This window comes from Telmatherina bonti, assembly GCF_933228915.1.
Source record: "Telmatherina bonti genome assembly, chromosome: 21".
Lineage (NCBI taxonomy): Eukaryota > Metazoa > Chordata > Actinopteri > Atheriniformes > Telmatherinidae > Telmatherina > Telmatherina bonti.
The window spans coordinates 23,709,816-23,736,565 of record NC_136630.1 but is presented as its reverse complement, the minus strand read 5'-3'; the positions used below and the strand labels follow the sequence as shown (position 1 = coordinate 23,736,565).

Below are 26,750 nucleotides of genomic sequence, written 5' to 3'. Positions count from 1 at the left end.
TAGCAAGATAGTTTAAACCTGCAGCGTCCAAAGTCAGTCCTGAAGGGCAGCAGATTTTGGATGTTTCCTGCAGGACTTGGTTTAAACCCTCATCCCCTGCCAAACGCCACACTTTCACATATTTGTTTTAAAGAGGTAAAGGGATATGTGTTGGATTTACTTTTCTTTTTCATGACATCAGTTTTGCGCTGCGAAAACTACGATGCAGCCACTGATCAGCGCTGACTTGGTAGTACGTACATGCACGAGGCTTAGTTTTAGGTAACTTGAGAGGTTTTTAGCTGTGGGTTTCTTTGTGGTGTCATACACTATTGCAGACTATTGTTCTCCTGCTCCTTGGTTGGATTTTGCAAACTGCTACTTCTGCAGAAGGGTGGTGAATGTCCTCTATTTGCACATCATTAGTATGTCTGTGATCTGATGGAGTCCAAACCTTTTTCAGCCTTTTAATAGAGTTACGAGAAATCAATAGCAGCTCCCACCTAACTAAGGAGCACCCTTTAACAATGACCTTCCACTTCAGAATAACTGCTAATCGTTGATCTTCTCATGCTTTTATTTCTCATAATAATTCATTTTCATCTAATCAGCTAAATGTATTATTTTTGTACTTTGGTTTAATCAGCTTTTAATCTAAGATTAATTTCTGAAACAAAACAAAACACTTCATCTTATAAACAGGTACAACGCCGATGGAACAATCAGGATGTTAAATAATAATATATAAAAGGGCAAAGCATGAGCGTGGATTTTTATTAATTTCTTCTACTTTTAAACATTATTTTCATAAGAAGCTTGTCAAAAGGCTGAGAAGTGCTGATTAGACTTGCTTCAAACTGTTCATCCTTCCCCCTGCTGGGGTGGCAATGGAAGAAACACAAAAGTCAAATCAGTCCTGCAAATTTTTAACAGTATGCACATTTAACCAATCAAGTTTTAATCACTGAATCAGACAAACTAGCCCAGAATAACGTCTATAGCTTGCTGGTCAGAGCTCCACAACAAGCAGAGCAGCTCCAACAACGCAGCTGCAGGCTATCTGTTGATAAAGAAATGTTGTTATTGCGGTTGAGGTGATGTTTTGCAGATGTTAATGGTGCAAAAATTATTTTTTTTTAAAAAAAGACTTCTTTTATGGAAATATATATTCAAAACTAAATAGCCTTTTCGAGTTTGAGGATGGTGTTGGCAGTGGTGGGATGTGAGCAGTCGGTGTTGCATGCAGGAAGGAAAACGGTGAATAAATACAGCAGTGACTCACTCTGTGCTTGTCAGACAGAAGTCAAACAAAGTGACTTCTGCAAGAGCCGCAAAGCTCTTTCCAGCTCACATTGGCTTTTTACAGGTACATTTCTCCCTAGTCTTGTCAAATGGCTGTGCTTCTACTTGTACAAACATTAGATGTTTTGTGTTGCACTCAGCTTTTTGTTTATCCTTTTTCATTTTCTTATAAAGGTTAAAAACTAGTAAACCTTCAGGAATGGTTTTCACTTTTATCTTTTCAAAGAAAAGCAAAATGGGGTTTGCTTCTTTTAAATGTTTACACCAACACCGGAGTAGAGAGCAGGCAGGAGTATCCATAGAGCTGAGGTTAGTAAAACCTGTCTAGACAGCAGTATTGAAAAAAAAAATGAAGTTGTTTTGAAAACGGTGTGGGATGTATGCTAATTTTATGTGCTACAGCATGCAAAGTTTTTTCTACTCAGCCACAATACAAACAGGCACAATCATCTACTTTCTTTATGTCTCTTAGGTGTGTTTTAAAATGTGGAATTGTTTACATTTCTCTATATTTTGCTTGCAAGACATTCTTCTAATATTTTAAAGTAGAAAAAATGGGACTTTAGGCATTCCATGTTCAACCTGCAGGGGGCACCAGAAACACCCGAAATCTGTCAATTAAAAACAAATGCATTCAAAAGATCCATTCAATGCCTATTCTTGTGCATTCCAGGGAAGGGTTGCACGGGGGCAGGAGCTGACACTAACAGCTTCTGTAAAACTAATTAACAGAATGTCCCTAAATTTGGTCCACATGTTCTGTAGGCACAACTGGTAGATATGGGCATGGCTGACAGCCCAGCTAACTAACTGGTTACCTCTTACGCCCCTTGGTTCTAAATATTCTGGTTCAAGTATATAAATTCTTTTTCGTAAATAACTTGGTATTAAAGTTATTATTCAACTAATTCACATGTTCTTTCCAAGAGGGACTGCGTGGGGGAATTTCTTACTATATTTAATGTTTCTCTGTGGATTTCATTTTGTGTTGTCAATTTTCTTCAGAGGTACAAAGAGAAAAGAGAAAAAAATTGTAAGATTATTTATTGCCTAGTAGCTGCTTCTTTCATCTGCTGTTGCCCAGCAACAGTCATCACATACATGCTTTAACAAAGACCAGAAAATAAAGAAAATATTGCATTCTGCTTATGTGGAGCTGCACTGACGATGCTTTGCCCTTATTTTTATCCATAGTGGGAGGTGTGGGAGTATGTACTTCCAATTGGTATTGATATGATAACAGGCGTGGGGTGACAAAGGGATTTAAACAGCTGTTGGCACACTGTAGATAAGGACAAAGGAGAAAGAGATGGAGGTAAAAGGCAGAAGAAACAGAAGGGCTCCTATAGATAAACAGGAAAAAATCCCATGAAAGACACCAAAGTCATTACAAATCTTAAATTTAGTGAAATAGCATTAGAGTTTGAACAAGAAAACTGAATTCCTGGTAATTTAGATAAAGAAAGGTGTTATTTTTAGATTCAGTATTATAATGCAATTGTTAGGTGTGAACAAGGAATCTGCTTGTTTGTCTAAAATGGCAAAAAGAAACAAGGCCAGTGAAACATGCGTATTCCCTAACGGTAGAACAGTACAGCAAAGAAACAGAACAAGAGATAAAAAGTGGTCTGGAACTACAGCGACAAGCATGTGATAATGGGTGCACAGCAGAAAAAGTAACTTACATAATAAAGGCTGCATATTTGTGCTTACTGTGTATGTTGTGTCACCTTACAAGGTTCAGTCTCAACCCCTCAACATGCACAAACAACCAATAAATATCTGTCTTTGCATAGATTTCAAGGACAAACACCTTAAGGCACGCTGTGGTTTCTCACAGCGGACAGAACCACAGACAAATAGACAATTCATCCATCTAAAACCAGAAGGTTGTTGTTTTTGATAGAGATTGCAGCTTTGCTTGGAGCCGTTTTATGCACATTAACCACAAGGTCTCTGTTATATCCGAGCATAATGTTGCACAAACTTGATCAAACAGGGGCTATAAAAAAGTTCAACTGTTGTTTTAATGTAAGCTGACTGGAAGAAACTGTAAAAGGTTGTCAGCTTTCTTCATCAGTCCCGCCTTTTTTTTAGAGTTTGTGATTGACTGTAAGAGGTCACACATTTCTCCAAGTTACGTAATCTTCATGATGCATACTTATAGAAATTGACATTTGAACTTATGTTCACAGCGCTAAACTCCCTCCAGTCAGCATCCTAGTTCTCAGTCACTCAAAGTGCATTCACACCAGTCCTACTCATTCAACCCCAGTTCGATAACTCAGAAAGTCTGCTTTGGTTCAGGAGTGTCAATACTAGTGCTGGGATTTTAACACATTAATTACCAATAATTAATTACAGAAAAGTTAATGCATTAAAAAGAATTAACACGTTTAACTGTGGAATGTTTTTCAGTGAAGAATTTCTTGGTACAACGATTATTTTGCTAGTTTTTCAGACCCCTTCAGTGAATCTTTTTAAAGAAAAAGCCACCATCAATAAGTCTAGAGACTTTTTCTGATTGCTTGGGGGACAATAAAAGAACATGTCGCTCTCTCTTTTCCGCTAATTGCAGCTGCAAAGTTTCCTTGGTTTACTTTCAAGTATTAATGTCTATTAATGAAGCGTGTGGATGAAAACATTTATAAATTTTGTTATGTGATTAAATGCAATTACTCAAGATTAATTAATTACGAAGCATGTAATTAATTAGTAGTAAAAGATGATTTTTTTTTTTTTTTTAAATCAGGTCCCAACCCAAGTAAATACAGAAACAAACTGCCTTGGATGAAAAAAAACTGACTCTGGCCTGCAAACAAATGTAGCTTTCAGTCTGCTTTTAGTGAAGCAAATGCAGAAATCTCTGCGACGGACTGGCGAGCTGTTCAAGGTGTACCTTGCCTTTCGCCAAAAGACTGCTGGGATAGGCTCCAGCTTCCCCGCAACCCTGAATTGGATTAAGCGGTAAGGAAAATGAATGAATGAATGCAGAAATCTGTGTCAGTGTTTGGATTTTTCAGTTTGGTTGGTGAATTGTTCCTAGAGTATTCCGTCCTTTTCACAAAGGCAGTGCAGCAGCCCTGGGCATGGCAGCACACCTGCGTCCATTCATCATCACGTCCTTCAGTAATGAAAGACTGGTGCCAAAGCTCGTCACTCAACGAGCATTGTCTTGCTGAGATAAGCAAGATCTTCAGTTGCAAACATATTGTCTAGACCAAGCAGCAACCTCCAGCAAATAAAAGGGAAGCCTATGCGGAAGTGCATAAAACTGAAGTTCCCCCTTCAACCACTAGGGGCTGCAAAAAAGAGTGAATCCCCATAGACTCCCATGTTAAAAAGACCAACTTCAAAGCAGAAATAAACATGTTTACAGCCTGGTTTAAAAATCCATTTTTTGGTTTAATAGTGTAGGGGGAGTGATTTTTTTCTAAGTTGCTGGTTTAAAAGTAATTTAATCTCAAAATTTGGCTTTTTGGGGGCGTGTCCTTTTGATTGACAGGTACTCAATCTCCTGCTTCAAGTAAGAACGTAGAACAACCGGATTTTAGCCAGTTAAAGTGACTTAGCTTTAGCCAGCTTACCTCCGTTATCTGGTTAGCATCTGTTATCTCTGTGTTATTTCAGTTAGCTTTTAGCTACAGAAAGCTCGGAGTTTGCTCAATGTCAATCATCCACCATGACTCTTACAGCCCCCCTCTCAGCTCCACCTCTTTGCCCATATTTGTTTTTTCCTGGTAAGACGACACGCGTGACGCTGCCGAGATGTCAACGGTAGGAAACGCCCACATAAGCTTCAATTCAGCTCTTCAGAAACCTATGGGTGATTTCACGGAGCATCTTTTTATATACAGTCTATTGTCTAGACGGCAAAGTGTCCAAAACTTTCATTCAGCATAAATGTTCACCTGTCAGATATTTTATCAGTTTAGAAGAATTACACTTGATTTGTGTGTCCTTCAAATGATTTGACAATCCCTCTTTTTAGTTTTTATGCGAGCTACACAACTTTTAGAAACACTTGTCAATCAGATTTCACAGTGACAATGTACTTCTACATATTTGGACAATAGAAATCAGAAAATCTGGCCAAATTTGGGGAGAAAGATGTTCACGTGCTTTTACCTGTGGCTTCGGTAAACATTGAGCAGAATGATGACAAACCCCAGGCAGTAACATGCTACGTATGGGCTTCCGAAGAGTCTGGAGAGTCCCCTGGTGCGATGCTCCCATCTCGCGACCTACAAAATGACAGAAAGGCCAAGATCAGCTCCTGTTGATCCAAAAAGCGCCTTTTTAACTCAGTGCGTTGGAGAATAAATATCAGCACAAAGTCAGGTGACTGGAAGACAACTCTCTGTTATGGATTTTTGCCACATTAGGACAAACTGTAAACACTGGCTGCCGTAAGACAGTTTGTAATTCACAAACCCAGTATATCACGATAAGAACAAAGCCATTTATCATTCTTTAAGTCCAAAATTTATGATGCTATCAGATCTTAATTGTTTGTGTACCAGCACCTGAAATAATTTGGTGCTTTCTATCTTGCTAAAAATACACACAAATATTATGCAAATCAAGTAAAACACTGATGAAATTGAGAAACTTAGGCTAAAAATAGAAAGAAAATCCCACTTCACAACGTCTTTATCGCTTTTGTTGCCTTTTAGTGTCTGACTTCCTTCAACATGACCATGTTATTTATAAGTATGCATTACTGATCTTAAACTTTGGCCTCTGGGTGATTGTGATCAGCTGAATACCTGATTCAGAAAAGAATTTCTGTTTCTTTCTTAGGAAAGAATTTCCGACATTGAATCGCAACCTTTCATAGCAAATTGATGCCATCGAAGCATTCTTCACTGAATCTTGTTAAAGAGCTCTTACAATCAGCCTTGATTCGAGTTATAGAAGTCTGTATCTTATTTAGTAATTGGAGTCTGTAATTTATTTAGGGGCTTTCAGCATGCATCAGTGACTGATGGAGTGGAACATAAGAAGAGGATACTGTTGTTTTTGGTTACTTTTGATTCTGAACAACAAATCTGAATCAAAAACCTTCAACTAAAGAGACTGAGGTCTGCTCTGCACCCGTTGTTACCATGCTATTTTACATTTATGGCTTTTTTTTTTCCCAAATTGGTTGAAAGTTAAAAAAAATATTTAAGCTAAAAGGCTAGTTCATTTCATCCCTTTCTTCAGTCTCCTATTGCACTATATAAGTATTTGGTTATGGATAGATATTTGAAGTACTTAGTAAAGGATGTGAACATAGAACTTATAATGGATGGAGTTGTTGCATTTGCTGAGTAACATAACATGTCAATATAACATGTCAATAATAGAGGAGGTGGTTTTTTCTGAGATCATGGCTGTATAAATGACAGTGGGATTGTTGATGGTGAATAAAGCCCCTAAATCACACACACACACACACACACACACACACACACACACACACACACACACACACACACACACACACACACACACAGAGTGTCCTGCCTGTGGAATGTTCTCTGTTGTTTCTACCTTTCTCAATCTTTTCAATTTACGTCCAGCTAAGTTCGTCCACAGAAACAGTGCTTCTAGCATATTAAATATGTAACCAAGCCATGAAAAAATTGCATTAACCTTAAATTTACATAGAACGATTATTTATTTCTCATTAGTTTAATTGACCAGTAATTCCTGTGCAGACCAGTGTTTTCTACTGGTCATTATGATTGTTCATCAGTTTCAGCTCTCTAACACAGTATCTATATCTCCCACTGACAGTGTCCGATGCCATCTACACTACCAAAAAGTTTCGACTCACTTAACCTTTTTGTATTGGAAAAGCAAGTCCAAATGTTCGATAGCATGTGGTCACTATCAGTAATGCTACATAAAAGGCTGCTGACTAGTCCATACATCTATCAGAAATGACTCACAGACATCAAATGACCCCCCCACCAATAAAACTGAGGAAGTGCGTAGACGACTGTTAAAACATACAAAAAAAAGGAAAAAAAGTCTTGTATGTTGCCATGGTAACACTTTTTTTTTTGTATTTTCATAGCCAGGTCACAAAGAAAATGGAGAAAATCAGAAAACAGAGGCAATGAACATTGAATTATGGTGTGTGGGTGTGTGTGTGTGCATGCATGCACGTGTGTGTGTGTGTTGGTTGTAAAAGGGTAAAAGTGCATGCTCAAAAGAATTCGGCTGTACTATAGGAGGTAAATGCAAACAAACTACATTTTATCAAAAATATTTTAACTTGACATAGATTTATCTGCTGCTTATCCTTCATGTTAATCTGCACCCCATTTCCTCTCTCTTTTCACCAAAGCTGGCAAAGCTGGTCTCTTCAGTAATGCTCCTCACCACTCTCCTTTGTGTCTCTTCCTCCATCTTAGGATAACGCTGCCATGTAATTAAGCTTTGGCGGCTGACAACCCACTTTGCTTCAGACTAACAGTTACATCCACATGTTGATTACATCACAGTCTGCCCCGGAGGAGGCAGAGTCACAGCAAGTCACCGGGACACAGAAATATGACAGCTACAACAGAAAATAATTAATTATAATGATTAACCTTACAGATAGCGGGCCTGTGGACGTACAAATGACGCAACTTCTTGGAATGCCAATGTGGCATTTTAATTTCAGGCATGATATTTGGAGTGTCCATAGCAGATGCAGCTGCTTTCAGAAGTTGTGGCATCAGAGACTTCTGCGGTGATCACCAGAGTATACCAGATAGCAGCATCCATGGTTTCAGAAGCTAAAACTTTGGATATTTTCTTCTTCTTCAGAAAAAAAAAATTGTAATAACATTCAAACTTAATTGTTTTCTTGAAAAATATGAATGATGACAAAAGCAAAATGTAAACTGAAGCAAAAGTTGCAACATTTGAGTGACTGGGGTTGGGTAACTGCTGGAAATGTAAGCCTTACTGGACCTGAAGAGGAGAAACATCATTTTCTCATGGTTGTGCAACACCTATAAGTGGTTTATTATGAACAAATCAACATGAATTATCCTGAAACCTGAGAACACATCTTAGCACTGTGGGAAATACATCCAGCATCCTGCACCGTCTATATTAGAGAGCCATTTATGCTGTTTTTATATTCTGAGTCAGCAGTGGACCAGCAACCTTATGCATCATCACTCAACATTACAGCCATGCACTGGATGGTAGTGTACTAAAAATACTCAGGTGTCCTACATACAGACGGCTGATGTTATCGAACTCATCACGCCATGGATATAACAGAGGGCACAGAAGAGGGGAGTGCATGGAGTGGCCAGATTGGCACAACCATCAAAGCTTCAAGACAAATTCAATAAAGACATAACAGGCTCCTCCAGGATCCCACATCAGCCCACTTATGTCTGAGATGCAGGCACCGGGTATCAAGTCAGAATGGAGGGATATTTGCTATGAGAAGAAACACCTGAGAGGCAAAAATGGAAAAATATAACTAAGAGAAGCCCCAAGTCCTCCTCACCTCATCACACCCTGGTTTCCACACAAAGAATACACACTGTGGCAAAGCCAAACTTTATGTAATACCGAAGTTTAACAGGGCTTCTTTGGGAATAACTTGAGTTGTTTTAATTTTGAAACCCTCAGGGGGGTTTGTCTCCACATCGGACTGTGATTTTACCCGCCTGATCAGCAGCTGACGGCTTATTCACTGTATTAATGCTTGGCTGTGTTTAACGGAGGACAACCTGCACACTGGCACAGCCAAGTAATATGGGTAATGAGGGAACGAGAACAAGAACATGGATTGATCACATGCTTGCATGCACAATTAAATTAGGGAGAAAAATATGTAAAAAATATCAAAATATCCGGCATTAAATTGAGGTTTTGTTATCTGCTGTGCAGGAAAAAAAGAAAGTAGATATACTATTAATTAAACAAATTTTTAGTGGATATAAGAAGTGTATTCGCCTCCTAATAAAATTAAACTAAAATAAATCATTTCTTTATTTTTCCCACCTCTAATGTGACCTGTAACAACATTTCAGTTGAAAAACATTTTTTTTTAAAGAAAACATAGAAAAAAATATGTACAATAAATCTGGTTGCATAAATCTTCACACCCTTAAACTTTGTTGAAGCAACTTCTGACCTGATCACAGCATTCAGTGTAAAGTACACACCTGCTAACATTCAGAGACGGTTTAACCCCAAACAAAGTTCAGCCGTCCGGGCAGGACTTTCCTGACATCTGCTCAATTTCCTGCTACAGTAACAACAATTGTTTCTAGAGAGCTCACCATGCATCACAGGGATTATTTTGTAGAAAGGCATCAGTCAGGAGAGAGGTAAAAAAAACAACTCCACAACACTGGATACAGCATGAAGCAAGGTGAAGACAGGCATGAAAAACTGGGGAAGATATAGAACAGCAACCGTATTGCAAAGAATTGGAAATCTCCCTGAAAACTGATGAAAAGACAAGATGAAAACTGGCGAGGGAAGCTGCCAATAGACTGACAACAGTGAAGAGAGTGCAGGAATTTCTGACAGATACTGGTTATGTACTAAATGTAGCAACAATCTCCTGTTTTATCCATTTGGCTGGACAATGAGTTGGGGTTGCGTAACGGATAAGTGCTGCAAAATGAAAGTCTTGTCTGACTGAGAAAAATGCTTGCAATTAAACCCTAAAATAGATAATAATAAAAAAGCCCATCCGTAATGAGTCTCAAAAAATGTGGGAAAATGTGTTCTGATCTGATGAGACCAAAAGGTACATTTGATATGAACAAAAATAAAATGCTACACACTGCCAAAAAACAAAGCAATGACAAAAAAGAAGATCCACAGTGGAGCATGGTGGCGGCAGCATCATGCTTTGAAGATGCTTCTCTTCAGATGGAACTGTAACTTAGGTCAAGATGGGAGATTTTATTGACAGTTCCAAACATCTGTTTCTTTTTGGCTCAAAACCTTCAGGTTTCTGCTACAAAGCTGATACTGAAGATGAATTTCATCTTTCAACATGAAGAAGGCTCCATACAGACATCTGAATCAACGAATGAGCAGCTTCCCCAGGTGGCAGGACAGTGCGTATGAGATAAACCCACAATCTGACAAGTTTAGGTCATTTGTAGGAAGTGGGGAAAAAAAGTCAAGATGTACCATGTTGACAGACTGAATGTTGTGATTAAGCCATGACGTATAACAAAGCATTACATTAGCAGTGTCTATACTTATCCAAATTATTGTACTTTATACACATTGTTGTGCTTTTAACAGATTTGTTTTCATTTTTAATTAAACTGTACAGATTCTCGGTCACATTAGAGGTGGAAAAAGTTTTGAAATGGTTTATTGTGATTTTATTTTAAAACCCAGGCATGACAACAGGAGAGTGTACATCTATTTACATCTACTGTGTATTAGTGAGAAACTTACATTTAAGGATGTTATTTAGAAGAGTGGGTCTGACACTAACTGTAAGGAGATGCAAAGAACAAGTTGGATTTGTACAAGAGGAAAACAAAGTGATCTTGTTTTCAGGAACTACTTTAATCTCTGGGAATGTCTGGGATATTATATCATATCTGGGAAGTTACTGGTGAGTCACAAGTTCATTGTCTGCAGGTTTAGGCCAAAAACGAATGTGAATTTCTTTTTAATTTTTTTTTTTTATCCTTTTCAAACTTTGAAAATTTATTTTGATATAAAATAATGACATATATAAAGATTGATATAGTTAGTTTCCTTCATTCAGACATGTTTTGGTTGGTGTCAGAAGTCAACCTCAGAAGCCTTAAGTTAGTTGGAGCACTCTTTACTGTCTGCAGAAGGGGAATCAGTATGCCATTATAGAGCTTCGAACTTAAGAATAATTCTCATAAGTGTTGGCAAAAAAATTCTAAAATAAAAAAATGAAAATGGCTATCATTTGGAATTATGCAGGTCATATAATACATTTGTTTTAACTGAATTATAACTGGAATACAATGAATTAGGGCTGCGCGATATAACAATATATGACGATAGAAAATGTCTATTGTTTCAAATGAGGCTTTATCGCTCACAATAAGCTTTACGGCATGCACGCTGCAATATATTCTATACTATTCATTTAGCAGATGCTTTTATCGACTTACATACAAACTCATTGCACGATAGGCACATCGGTTTAGGCAACTTAGGGTTTAGTGTCTTGCCCAAGGACACTTCGGCACATAGTCAGGGGAAGCCTGGAATCGAACTGCCAACTTCCCAGTTACAAGTCGATTGTTCTTCCACCTGAGCTACAGCCACCCTCATATATAAACAAACATGGACAAAGACAGTAGCACACTCATTTCAGAGCAGAGTAATTTCTTGAAAGATGACTTCCCAACCAAAACTGATGAGCTTGTTCATAAGAGAGGGAAAATTTCTGTTGCACAGATGTGGTTTGGACGTGACTGACGTAGAACCGACAACAGACTAGCTAACAGTCCCAACAACGGACTCCGACACAACTAACTCATTTTATCACCTGCACAAGAATCAGGATAAAGAATACAGATTAAAGAATAGTCAACAAGCAAAAGCTGCAAAAGCAGCATCAAGTGGTGGTGAAAGCGTTCATAATAAACTCCAGATGCAAACGATGCAATAAATATTTACCAGTGAAACACCATACGGCCATAGCTGATAAATTACTGATGACACAAAATTACACAAACAATTTTATATTGTTGTGTATCTTGTTATGGTGATATAAAATGAGTTATATCGGTAAATAAGATTTTGGTCATATTGCTCAGTCCTACAATGAATTACTGTATTTTAAAGTACCTTGAGGTGACTTTGTTGTGAATTAATGCTGGACAAATAAAGCTTAATTTAACTACATTATTTTAAAATATATGTTCATTAAATTATGCATTTGGTTACTTTTTTAATATATATTTACAGATTCAGTATCTTTTGAATGTTTATTTATCACAGAAACTAATTTATTGAGAAATATTTACTCAAATTCTGCTTCCTGCTTTCCAACTATTTTCTTGAATCTTTGAGTAGTTTGAGGTTGGATTTGAGGAAACCAAACAAATCAGAGAAATAAAAAGCTACAAGTGTCTTTAAATGGAATTTAAATAAAAAAGCACGTCTGAGCTGTGTGACCTAAGATGTTAAACAAGTAACAGATTTCAAACTAAAACCCGATCTGTCTTGAAATGTTTCCAGTACCCACAGGTGTGACTCACCAACTAGCTTAAACTTTAGCCCACACCGCGTGGGTACACCTAAGGTCACATCATCCTTTCAATCAGCATAATTGAGTCAAGTGTATAAAAAAATAGATGAAAGTAATCAAGTACATCTTTTGTTTTTCACTGAAGTCATGAGCACACATCTGAAAATACACAACCTGAACTAATTACATGTATGCAATAAATAACCTGATCCGTGCATCAGACCAGCTACTGTCTCTGTTATCTCAAACATCAGAGTTATTTTTGGAGTTCAGCTTGTGCTCAACCATTTCTAACCAAAACTCCAGGACAAACACAACAATGAAAGTTCATGTTTGTGTTTTCATGAGGTTAAATAAGCTGTGTGATAGCAAACAGCTGGTAATGTACTAAACTGGAAATACAAGGTCTTCTATATGAGCTACAACATTCAGTCAAATGTTTCCCATGAGCTCCTGGGACAAACAGTGATTCTCATCAAGGCTGAAACCATGTCGATATCATTTCCTCAAAATTCAGTAAAGAATAAAAACAACAGATAAAAAAAGTCATTTAATTATCCATTTATAGCAGAGCTATACAACTTGGTACCACAAGGGTCACAACCCCGCAGGATTACAACATATCCCTGCAACTACACCCCTGACTTAAATGAATAAGTTGTGCATAAATGCATTTAATTTAGGTGAAGTGTGTTGAAGCAGGGAAACACTGAAGACCTGTAGGGACGCAGCCCTCGTCGGATCAAGGTGATAGCCCTGATTGAAAGAAGTGATTTCAGAACGTAAAGAGAAAAAAGCTTTCAAGGGAAAAGTAAACAAAGAAAATCAGCTTATTCAGAGTTGTAGAATGACATCCATTAAGATTCTGGTTCAATGTAAAGTAATCATCCCTAACAAGACAAATACTTACAACACTAAAAGAGAGAGAGAGAGAGACATGCTCAAAAATGATTCGATATCTATTTACATTGGAGCAAAAATCTAGTCCAAAAGACTACAATTGTCCCTAGCTCACGATAAATGACCCAAAGTGTGTGCTTGTGATGGCGATTTTCCCCATTAAGTTTTATTTCTAAGATATTTTCTCAAAGTGTTGACACTGTTGCGTTAGATCGCGTACCAGCCGAGAGGTGAGAATTAGCTGTATATTCTTTACTACTGCCGTTATTACCTCCGCCATGGAGGTTACGTTTGTGTTGAAGATAACTCTAAAAGTTATGGATGGATTTTCATGAAATTTTCATAGGTTGTTGGAAATGTGCAAAAGGGAGAACTGACTTAATTTTGGTGACAATCAGGATCACCGTTTGGATCCAGGAACTTTTTAAAAGAATCTTTAACATTGTGATATCGGGCCATTTTCAACATTTTCAACACTCCAACGAAAATGGTCGAAGCACCTAGGAAAACAATACAGAACAAGTTTCCAACAGGTTGCAAAATATATCAAAGACTGATCCAGGTAATGAAATCATTGAGGATACTATGATCCAGAATATGGAAAAATAGGGGGGTTTGGAGTTTTTATCATAGAATTAGAACAAATAATTACAATATAGGGAAAACTGTAGCCCTTGGCAGAGGTTTGCGCTCTCTGAGTGCTTTTCTTGTTCAGCTTAGAATTCAGAGATCCCCACAAAGGAATCAGAATTATGTCTGCCTTATGATATAAACTCTGTATCAACTCTGATCATTTCTGTTGACTTTTTGCCTCCAATGCCTCATTTGGCTAAAGCAAATTTTTTTTTACTTCTTTGACGGTGTAAATTTGCGACTGTTTTCACAAAGTGTTAGAAGTTCTGAGTCCATTGGAGTAGACTGATAACTGTCTTGAAAATCAAAAGTATCAACATCCGCATGTGTTGAGATTCTTTAGGTGACTTTGGTCTGACACTGCTTTATTCAGTTAGTATCACAGGAGACTTGATGCTTATTATGAGTCACTAGGTCAGAGGCAGAAGGCTTCCTGGAAAAATCATCAGTCCATCACAGTGCTGACGGAGTAACAATTATGCACTCTTCCAAATCCAGACAATTTAGCATCACCAGTTTAAAAAAACATGCATGTATTTGTATAGTGGGAGAAAGCTACAGCACCGAAAGGAAACCGGAGGAAGGTGCAATCTCCATAATAATAACCAAGCTAAGATTCAGCCAGCAGTCTCCTTGTTAGCACACTTCAGTGCCGCCCACTATAAAAGAATATAAAGCCAAAATGTCATGGAAACTAGCCAGTATGTCTGTAAGAGTCTATTTCTTGCTTCGTTTGGCTGAAAATGCACCTGTTATAATGATATGTGATTTTCTTGTTTTCCCCAACCTCCGGCAGCTTCAGCTGCATGAGGCGATTTGCCCCTTCAGCATCCAACGTGGACAGGATGAGCCGAGTGCTTTGTTCCCTTAGATGTAGGTCACTGGGCAGCTCGGACCGAGATGACCGATGACTGAGACCGCCTCCATATGCAAAGAGGAGATCAGATGGTACTTGATATGCTGTTTAATATGCTGTTTTCTCCATTAGCTCCATCTCTACAGACGAACAGCTTGATAATGCATGAAGTGAGTGGCTCATTTGGCTGAAGCTGAACTTTGCATGTGAGGGTAAAGTGGAAGGCAATATTGTGTGCACTTACCGGAAAAAAACGAGTTTGAAAAAATGTCAGCAGGGACAGGAAATGCTATGAACATAGTAGGACTAAGTAATATAAGTGGAGCACAGCCAACCACCTTTAATAAGCTCTAACAAGCCACGGGATTGCAGTGAAAGATTCAGACATAATAATTCAAATTTTAATACAATAAATTGAAAAATACTTATTTCTTTACAAAACTAAATTGCAAAATCAATTTGAAATCTTTTCTACGCATGCCCAAAACTGTGGCAGAATTGCAAGAAAAGAAATTCAACACAGTTTTACCTTCAGGAAACTGACTGATGAAAGTCCTTGAAAACAGAAGAATGGCCTTAACAAATCCATCCATCCATCCATCCATCTTCTGCCGCTTATCCGGAGTCGGGTCGCGGGGGCAGCAGCCTAAGCAGGGAAGCCCAGACTTCCCTCTCCCCAGCCACATTTGCCAACTCTGCGGGGGGGATCCCGAGGCGTTCCCAGGCCAGCCGAGAGATATAATCCCTCCAGCGTGTCCTGGGTCTTCCCCGGGATCTCCTCCCAGAGGGACGTGCCTGGAACACCTCACCAGCGAGGCGTCCAGGAGGCATCCTGACCAGATGCCCGAGCCACCTCAACTGGTTCCTCTCAATGCGGAGGAGCAGCGGCTCTACTCTGAGCCCCTCCCGGATGACTGAGCTCCTCACCCTATCTCTAAGGGTGAGCCCGGCCACCCTGCGGAGGAAACCCATTTCAGCCGCCTGTATACGAGATCTCGTTCTTTCGGTCACGACCAACAGCTCATGACCATAGGTGAGGGTAGGAACGTAGATCGACTGGTAAATCGAGAGCTTCGCCTTCTGGCTCAGCTCCTTCTTCACCACGACAGACCGGCGCAGAGCCCGCATTACTGCAGACGCCGCACCGATCCGTCTGTCGATCTCGCGCTCCATCTTTCCCTCACTCGTGAACAAGACCCCGAGATATTTAAACTCCTCCACTTGAGGCAGGACCTCACTCCCGACCCGGAGAGGGCAATCCACCCTATTCCGGCTTAGGACCATGGTCTCAGATTTGGAGGTGCTGATTCTCATCCCAGCCGCTTCATACTCGGCCGCGAATCGCTCAAGCGAGAGCTGGAGATCACGACCAGATGAAGCCAACAGGACCACGTCATCCGTAAAAAACAGGGACCCAATCCTGAGGCCACCAAGTCGGATCCCCTCAACACCTCGGCTGCGCCTAGAAATTCTGTCCATATAAGTTATGAACAGAATCGGTGATAAAGGGCAGCCTTAGCGGAGTCCAACCCTCACCGGAAACGAATCCGACTTACTACCGGCAATGCGGACCAAGCTCTGACACCTGTCGTACAGGGACCGGACAGCCCATACAAGGGGGTCCGGTACCCCATACTCCCGGAGTACCCCCCACAGGAGCCCCCGGGGGACACGGTCGAATGCCTTCTCCAGGTCCACAAAACACATGTAGACTGGTTGGGCAAACTCCCATGCCCCCTCCAGGACCCCAAAGAGGGTATAGAGCTGGTCCACTGTTCCGCGACCAGGACGAAAACCACACTGCTCCTCCTCAATCCGGGATTCGACTATCCGGCGGACCCTCCTCTCCAGGACCCCTGAATAGACCTTACCAGGGAGGCTGAGGAGTGTGATTCCCCTGTAATTGGAACACACCCTCCGGTCCCCCTTCTTAAAAAGGGGGACCACCACCCCAGTCTGCCAATCCAGCGGTACTGCCCCTGATGTCCACGCAATGCTGCAGAGGCCTGTCAGCCAGGACAGCCCCACAGCATCCAGAGCCTTAAGGAACTCCGGGCGGATCTCATCCACCCCCGGGGCCTTGCTGCCAAGGAGCTTTTTGACCACCTCAGCGACTTCAGCCCCAGAGATAGGAGAGTCCACCCCGCCAGCTCTGCTTCCTCATCGGAAGACGTGTTGGTAGGATTGAGGAGGTCTTCGAAGTATTCCTTCCACCGACCCACTACGTCCCGAGTTGAGGTCAGCAGCTCCCCATCTCCACTGTACACAGTATTGATGGAGCACTGCTTCCCCCTCCTGAGCCGCCGGATGGTGGACCAGAATCTCCTCGAAGCCATCCGGAAGTCTTTCTCCATGGCCTCACCGAACTCCTCCCATGCCCAACTTTTTGCTGCGGCAACAGCCGAAGCCGCATGCCGCTTAGCCCGCCGGTAACCATCAGCTGCCTCCAGAGTCCCACAGGCCAAGAAGGCCCGATAGGACTCCTTCTTCAGCTTGACGGCATCCCTCCCTGTTGGTGTCCACCAACGAGTCCCGGGATTACCGCCACGACAGGCACCAACGACCTTACAGCCACAGCTCTGGCCGGCCGCCTCAGCAATAGAGGCACGGAACACAGCCCATTCGGACTCAATGTCCCCCGCCTCCCTCGGGACATGGTTGAAGCTCTGCTGAAGGTGGGAGTTGAAGCTCGCTCTGACGGGGGACTCAGCCAGGCGTTCCCAGCAGACCCTCACAACACGTTTGGGCCTGCCAGATCTGACCGGCCTCCTCCCCCACCACCTGAGCCAACTCACCACCAGGTGGTGATCAGTTGACAACTCCGCCCTCCTCTTCACCCGAGTGTCCAAGGCATGTGGCCGCAGGTCCGACGATACGACTACAAAATCGATCATCGAACTGCGGCCCAGGGAATCCTGATGCCAGGTGTACATATGGACACTCTTATGTTGGAACATGGTGTTCGTTATGGACAATCCATGACGAGCACAGAAGTCCAATAACAAAACACCATTTGGGTTCAGAGGAGGGGGACCATGCCTCCCAATCACTCCCCTCCAGGTCTCACTGTCATTGCCCACGTGAGTATTGAAGTCCCCCAGCAGAACAATGGAGTCCCCAGAAGGAGCACCCTCCAGCACTCCCTCCAAGGACTCCAGAAAGGGTGGGTACTCTGAACTGCTGTTCGGTGCATAAGCACAGACAACAGTCAGGACCCGTCCCCCCACCCGGAGGCGGAGGGAAACTACCCTTTCATCCACCGGGGTAAACCCCAACGTGCAGGCACCAAGCTGGGGGCTGATGAGAATGCCCACACCTGCTCGGCGCCTCCCACCATGAGCAACTCCAGAGTGGAAGAAAGTCCAGCCCCTTTCGAGGGTACTGGTTCCAGAGCCCAAGCCATGCGTCGAGGTGAGTCCAACTATATCTAGCCGGAACCGCTCAACCTCGCGCACAAGCTCAGGCTCCTTCCCCACCAGAGAGGTGACGTTCCACATCCCTAGAGCCAGCTTCTGCAGCCGGGGATCGGACCGCCAGGGTCCCCGCCCCTTGCTGCCGCCCAGCTCACACTGCACCCGACCCCTACGGCTCCTCCCGCAGATGGTGAGCCCACGGGAGGTGGGGCCCATGTAACCCTTTCGGGCTGAGCCCGACCGGGCCCCATGGGCGAAGGCCCGGCCACCAGACACTCGCTCTCGTACCCCACCTCTAGGCCTGGCTCCAGAGGGGGGTCCCTTAACAAATCATCTAAATAAATCATGTGGACATATGTGGCACTGCAAGCACAATCTGGGTGCATTTGATCATATTTATGATTCTGCATTGGAAAAGCATCATGGGGGACTGGGGGGGACTCAGGGGTGGACTCTCCTATCTCTGGGGCTGAAGTCGATGAAGTGGTCAAAAAGCTCCTTGGCGGCAAGGCCCCGGGGGTGGACGAGATCCGCCCGGAGTTCCTTAAGGCTCTGGATGCTGTGGGGCTGTCCTGGCTGACACGCCTCTGCAGCATTGCGTGGACATCAGGGGCAGTGCCGCTGGATTGGCAGACTGGGGTGGTGGTCCCCCTTTTTAAGAAGGGGGACCGGAGGGTGTGTTCCAATTACAGGGGAATCACACTCCTTAGCCTCCCTGGGAAGGTCTATTCAGGGGTCCTGGAGAGGAGGGTCCGCCGGATAGTCGAATCTCGGATTGAGGAGGAGCAGTGTGGTTTTCGTCCTGGCTGCGGAACAGTGGACCAGCTCTATACCCTCTTTGGGGTCCTGGAGTAGACATGGGAGTTTGCCCAACCAGTCTACATGTGCATTGTGGACCTGGAGAAGGAGTTCGACCGTGTCCCCCAGGGGCTCCTGTGGGGGGTACTCCGGGAGTATGGGGTACCGGACCCCTTGTGCGAGCTGTCCGGTCCCTGTACGACAGGTGTCAGAGCTTGGTCCGCATTGCGGTAGTAAGTCGGATTCGTTTCCGGTGAGAGTTGGACTCCGCCAAGGCTGCCCTTTATCACCGATTCTGTTCATAACTTATATGGACAGAATTTCTAGGCGCAGCTGAGGTGTTGAGAGGATCCGACTTGGTGGCCTCAGGATTGGGTCCCTGCTTTGTACAGATGATGTGGTCCTGTTGGCTTCATCTGGTCGTGATCTCCAGCTCTCACTTGAGCAATTCGCTGCTGAGTATGAAGCGGCCGGGATGGGAATCAGCACCTCCAAATCTGAGACCATGGTCCTCAGCCGGAATAGGGTGGTTAGCCTTCTTCAGGTCGGGAGTCAGGTCCTGCCTCAAGTGGAGGAGTTTAAATATCTTGGGGTCTTGTTCACGAGTGAGGGAAGGATAGAGCGCAAGATCGACAGACGGATCGGTGCGGCTTCTGCAGTAATGCGGACTCTGCGCTGGTCTGTCGTGGTGAAGGAGCTGAGCCAGAAGGCGAAGCTCTCGATTTACCAGTCGATCTACGTTCCTACCCTCACCTATGGTCATGAGCTGTGGGTCGTGACCGAAAGAACGAGATCTCGTATACAGGCGGCTGAAATGAGTTTCCTCCGCAGGGTGGCTTAGAGATAGGGTGAGGAGCTCAGTCATCAGAGAGGAGATCAGAGTAGAGCCGCTGCTCCTCCGCATCGAGAGGAACCAGTTGAGGTGGCTCGGGCATCTGGTTAGGATGTCTCCTGGACGCCTCCCTGGTGAGGTGTTCCAGGCACGTCCCTGTGGGAGGAGACCTTGGGGAAGACCCAGGACACGCTGGAGGGATTATATCTCTCGGCTGGCCTGGGAACGCCTCGGGATCCCCCCTGCAGAGTTGGCAAATGTGGCTGGGGAGAGGGAAGTCTGGGCTTCCCTGCTTAGGCTGCTGCCCCCGTGACCCAACCCCGGATAAGCGGCACGAAGACGACGAGACGAGACGACGAAAAGCATCATTTGTAGAAACTATATTTATGTTTGCTTATTAACCAACGTTTCCAGCAGCAACCAGAACATATGGCCTCATAATGTTGATTCGAGTCCTCACTAACGCCAGACAAGTGGACCACATCAGTCCAGCTTTGAGGTCTTTAAACTGCCTGCCTGTCCATCAGGGACAGGTCTTCAATTTCTGATGCTGGTCTACAAAACTCTGAATGGTTTGGTGACCTCTTGGCCCAGAACAGACCTACCAGACCCCTCAGATCATCTGGGTCAGACATTTTAGCAGTTCCCAGAGTCAGAACCAGACATGTAGACGTTGTATTCAGCTTCTTTGTCTCACATTTCTGGAACAAATTCCCAGAAAGCCTCAGATCAGCTGAAACATCCAGGTTAAAGATCCAGCTGTTCCCAGCTGCATTTGAACTGTTTTATTTAAACGTCCAAATCTGCTTGTTTCTTTTAAGCTGGAATTTTTAAACATTGTTTTTAATACTATTTTTATCTGATGTTCTGTGTTCTTCTTTTCTTGTTTGAACTTTTAAGTAATGCTTTTTATTTTGAAATGTTTCCATGTTTCTGTAAAGCACTTTGAATCCCCCAGCTGCTGAATTGTGCTGTACAAATAAACTTGCCTTCATACCAGTTTGCTGCCTAAAACGACTGGAAGCCATTTTAAAAGAAGCACTTCCATCGAGAATTCAACTGACTTACCAAGTTAAAAAGTTATATTTCAGAAAATAAAACCAAAACATTTAAACTGAATCCCCAAAACCAACTCTCCATCCACTCCTCCAACCAGCTCTGACTTAGAGCGCTCACATTTACACAAAGTATCGTGTCTCCCTACGAGCCAGTGATTGTGTTTCCTCTGCTTTGCAATAAAAAAAGAAAATTTCATTTGAATGGAATGTGATTTCTAAGAAACAGGGTTGCAGTTTTGCTGGAAAATTTATGCTAGTGATGAAGTATTGTTTGAATACCGGCTGGTATTTTGGATTCTGCTCTGCAGCCCCGGCTGTGAGGACTTATACCTGCCTGGTTTTTTGGCGGTTTCCATGGTGATGTCTGTTGTCCTTGGTGGGGCTGTGGTGTGGATGGATCCCCAAGATATCATTTACTCTCTTCATTGTCAAGCTAGATGTTTATCCTCAGATGTTTAGCATCTATCTAATTTACAGAGTGGTGTTGTGGTTAAAAAGACAGATCAGGATTGCGAGATTGTGGGGGGCAATGTGTGTGTGTGTATGTCTGTGTATGTGTGATAAGGTATGTATGATTAGGTGTATGTTTTGGAACTGCAATGTTTTTAACTTTTAACTATATTTTTTTCATAGCTTCTGCTTATTATATAAAGCACTTTGAGGTGTTTTTGCTGTATAAAGAAAGTTTGACTTGATTTGATATTGAGGTTGGGAATCAAAAGAGATGCCCTTTAGTTTTTACAACCTGCCATGAACTTTAAGGGGTGAATCTGTTTCTGTCTTCGGCAGGAGGCATCCATGTGCAGCAGCAAACTAGAAAACTTGACATCTGCAATAACAGTAACTAAGTCGAGCAGGGCTTTGCTAATAGTCAATTATTCAAAATTTGTGTAATGGTGCTTCTGCAAATTGGAGAAAGACATTCAAATGAACGCACAATTACCCTGCTGATACATATGAAGACCATTCAAAGAACAGCAGTCACAAACTAAATCACCAAAGTGGCAGATCAAGTCTGATTAGAAAATATCTTCAGCTACAACTGGGTCTTGATACACACACACACACACACACACACACATATAGACAAACAGCACAGCAACAGCCAAACTGACATGTTAATGCTGACGCAGTTTCACTAATAATCATTCTGCCATTAAGTTTGTGTTCTAAGGCCAACATTATGCCTCCATGCACGCAACTCTTGTGCGTCAGACTGTAAAAATAATCTGACTGTTGATACTCGAATGAAATGTTCAAACAAGTATGATAGAAAAAATCTTCAGAACACAGAATGCATTTTTAGTCTTTGTGTAAATGAAATCAGTCTATTGTGTAGGTTTTTCTTTGATCATAAGTAAAGATTATCTGTCTTTCACAGTTTAAGTAGTATCCCACATCATGCTCCACTCTGTCACTCACGTGGACTTCCCTTGTCCTTTCCTTCCCTAATCAGTTTTTCTTCTATATTCAGCCATCTATTGAGATTTTATTATTCATCTCTGCATCTTTGTCCCTGCAGTGTTTCTATTTTTCAGATAGATTCATTTCTCTCCTCAAATGTGACACTTGAATTGGGCTGCATGAGGTTTATCTCCTGGGTTTGCACAGTTCGCAATTATCCTCTCCTTTTCTAAGAGTTTGCAAATGATCACAGATATGTGAGAAGTCACACTGACATCACGTTGCCCTTTCGTTTTGTTCAGATGAGGAAACAGCCGTGAGAAAAAGAGCACAACATCGGTAGCTTTACATCACTGTATACACTGTGTTTTGCATCTGCATGACTACACACATTCGAGCATATGTGATGTCACGTGTTGCACCTTTAAAGGTAAACTAAAACGCTAAAACAGTTAATATGTACCAAATTAAATTAGGCTGAATGCAATAGCTTGGCAGTTTAGATGTTGACTAAATAATACTGTGGTGTTATTGTATCTGTGAAGGAATTACTCTACACAGCAAGTTCTTCGTATCATTCTGCACAATACCATATTGCAGCGTATCGTAATAAATACTTTTATTTATTTATCTTTTTATGTTTTGTAATTAATTTCTTCACTTGTGTGGTTCAGATTTGTTTACATAAAAAAGCAACACTATTGAGCTTTAGGGACTTTTCATACGTGGTATCCCCTAACAAAGGCTAACTCAGCAACCAACCTTCATCAAGTCTCTTCCCTGAGCCCTTGTCCATCAGTAAAAGTCGAATGTTGACTAATGCATGATCTCTTGCTTTGTTCTTTCTTTACTTACCTTTTCCTAAAGATAATATTGAGTTGCATTTTCCCTTCGTTGCTGAATCAAACATGGTGTGCGTTCATAACAACCAGTGTGTTGAAATCTAGTTGCTGGTGGTTGATGCAGAGTCAACAAGTCGCAAACAATTTTCACCCGTAAAATATTGCTGACTCTCAAAAAGCATATCTATCTAATGAGGGGATTAAAAACTGCTCCAGTAACTGTTTTGGGATTATAATGCTCCAAAGGTGTCAGCTGGAAAAAGGGCATATAAATAACCAATAAATTAAACGTATTGAAGAACCAGATACGTAGTTTCCAAGGTGAGTGAAACCACCGGCACAATATATGTTGGCCTCTGCCTAAATGCTTTTAATTCTTTTTAACCAATTTAGACATTATAGAGCCAAAGCAGTGTTGGTTATAGATATATCAAGATATATCAATAATCAATAATCTTCTCATGCCCCTGCTCTCGGGGCTTTACTGGGGGGGGGGGGGGGGGGGGGGGGGGGTACGGGTGGGGGAAGAGTGCCGTCCATTAGGCCTAAGTCTGGGCTGGCCTGGCTGTAGGAGGGTTGTCGCCGGCCCTGGGGGGGTGCTGGGTCGGCTGCATCTGTGGGGTGGTGGGGGGGGACGCTGGGAGTGGTGGGCGGTAATTATGGGGGCCCTGATCGGGGCCATCCTGTCCTCTGCCCCCTCTGAGGCATCTCACATGGGACATGATGGAGAGGTGAGGTGAGGATGTGTGGGAGTGGGTGTATGGGGTTACAGATGGATGGTGGGATGGCTGGGGGGGGATTAGGGTTGGGGATATAGGTGGGTAGGGGATAGGGATGTGTGAGGATGAGTAGATGTGTGTGTGGAGGGGTATGTTGGCGCGTGGGTTGTATTGGGGTGTGCCTGTGTTGGAGGAGTGAGGGTATGTGTGTGTGTGTGTGTGTGTGTGTGTCTGTGTAGGGGGGGGTGTATATGCGGAATGGGATGTGTGAGTGAGGGTGAAGTTTGGAGGGGGGCTATGGGTGGTGGAGGGGTGTTTGGTGGGGCATGTGTGGTTGGGTAGAAGTAGAGGGATTGGGGGGGGGGGGGGGGGGTGGTATGCATGTATATGTGTGTGTGGTTTGGTGGTGGGGGGGTGGTGTCCTGTACCCGGGGGCGCAGCTGGTGCGCTGGGGTGCGACCTGGCTGCCGCTGGGTGGCGGTCTGGGGGTCCTGGTCCTCCGTCGGTGTGGGCTGTGCCCTCTGCCTGCGGGGGCGGGGGGCTGCTCACGGGCTCTTGGGGCCCTGGGGCCTGCGCTCTGTCTGCCCTAGGTGGCCGGTGCCCGGCGGGATCGGCCCTTGCCGGCCTGGGCCTGCTGGGGCCTGTTCCCCCTGACTGCGGGGGACTCTGGTTGGGCACCTCCTTCGCCACCTCCTGGGCAGATGCATGGCTGGCTCTGGAGTGGGGGGGTTGGGATCTGTACCTGGGGGTGACTGTCGGTTACCCGGGTCTCTGGGTTCTCCTGGCCTTCCTCTAGCTGTAGGCGGGCGGGGTCACATTGGCATGATCACTCTTCTCTAAACACGTTCCACTCTGAATGTTCTGCATGAATGTTCTGCATGTGTCACAGTCACTGAGTCATCCAGCAAGTTTATTCACTAACAGCAGGTAGCTCTCTTTCTGTCTTTTTGACTTAACTTGCTAGTTTCTGGTCCTCATGATTGTCAACGGTTTTGTTCTCCACGAATCTAGAGTTGGCTTGTGTGGGTGTATATATTTATGTGTGTGGGTGGGTATGTGTGTGTACTTATGTGTATGTGTATGTATGTATGTGTATGGATATGTATATATGTATGCATATGTGTGAGTGTATGTGTATGTATGTATATGTGTGTGTATGTGTATGTATGTGAGTATGTATATCTATCTTTATGTATGCATGTATGTGTACATGTGTGTGTATGCATGTGTATGTATGTGTATATGTATGTATGTATGTATATATGTATACATATAATGTATGTGCGAGTGTATATACATATATATGTAGGTGGGTATGTATGTGCATATACATGTATGCATTGATCTCTTTCTTTTGTTTTTTTTTGTTTTTTTATGTTCTCTTTTCTGTTCTCTTTCTGCCCCTTTCCCGTCCTTTCCGGTCGGGTCCAGCAGCATAAACTCTGTAATACAAGCTATTATCCAAAACAAATTGAAAAATAAAATAAGAATCAAGAAATACAAGGGGATCATTACATCTACAAAAGTTCCCCTTGGCAAAATAAATTTGCTCAGCAGAACACAGCATCCAGAACATCAGTCTGCTTGCTTAAATGCTGGACAAGACAAAAAAAAAGAAAAAAAAAAAAAAAGATATATCAATAACTTGGCTCTTTGTGGTGATTTGGTCAAATTTCACAACTGATATGCATTTCTCAAGTGGAACAGGCAAATAAACAATACACTACCTTTTAGACACCGGTGTCCAATCCTTATGACACACATTTCTAAAGGGAAAGTGTGTGTCCCCCCAAAAAGTTATTATATCATATTTTATATATATATATATATATATATATATATATATATATATATATATATATATATATATATATATATATATATATATACATATATATATATATATATATACATATATATATATATACATATATATATATATATATATATATATACACACATATATATATATATCTATATACACACATATATATATATATATATATATATATATATATATATATATATATATATATATATATATATATATATATATATATTATTTATTTATTTATTTATTTTTTCTTACTACATTTACATGTAGTAAAAATTCTTTATTTGGAATAAAATCTACTAATGCAGAAGAGTAACCCAGAAGGTCAGAAGAATACGGACTCTACAGTTTTTGAGGTGTATTTACACCACCCACGTTCCAGTTATCTAAAGCCTGGTGTCTTGGCCATGTGATTTAATGTGAGATGTCAGACCATGGTGGAAAGATGTAACAAAGAGCAGGCTGACCACTTTCCTTCCAACGCACTGGATACATGTCAGCATGACCTGTACATAATACCATATCAAACTCAATCTAATCTAATTTAATTTGGAACCAGATTCAACTTTGAAATAGCTTATGATATTTAAGACTGAGGAAGTCTGTTGTCCAAGAAAAAGAGAAAATGACATTTGAATGAGATATCATCCCATACATACTAGAAAGAAGTCCAAGAAAACATGAATGACGTATACCAGATCTCTTACACCTCTAGCAGCTTAATATAAGAACAGCACATGCATGTTACCCTGGCAACTAATTTGCAAACGTTTAAATCATGAAAAAAGCTAAATTGGGACTAAAATAAAGTCAACTTTAAAAACATCTGCAGAAGTAAGACTTCATTTCCAACTGGCACTAGAGAAAACACACTGAGCAGCAAACTAAAAGCATATACAAACAAACTAAACAGCAATTCTGTAAGTTTTTTATGACAATATTATCGAAATGTTGCTGCACAA

General features: G+C 42.2%; 1 protein-coding gene across 1 annotated transcript in view; it reads right to left on the bottom strand.

The window, feature by feature from the left end:
- The window catches only part of pemt (phosphatidylethanolamine N-methyltransferase), a 95,004-nt gene that overhangs the window by 48,958 nt on the left and 19,296 nt on the right, over positions 1-26,750 (bottom strand). The window contains exon 3 of the mRNA XM_079260427.1: positions 5,410-5,525. Within this exon, the coding sequence (XP_079116553.1) occupies positions 5,410-5,525 (116 nt within the window). The remainder of the gene's footprint in view (positions 1-5,409; positions 5,526-26,750) is intronic.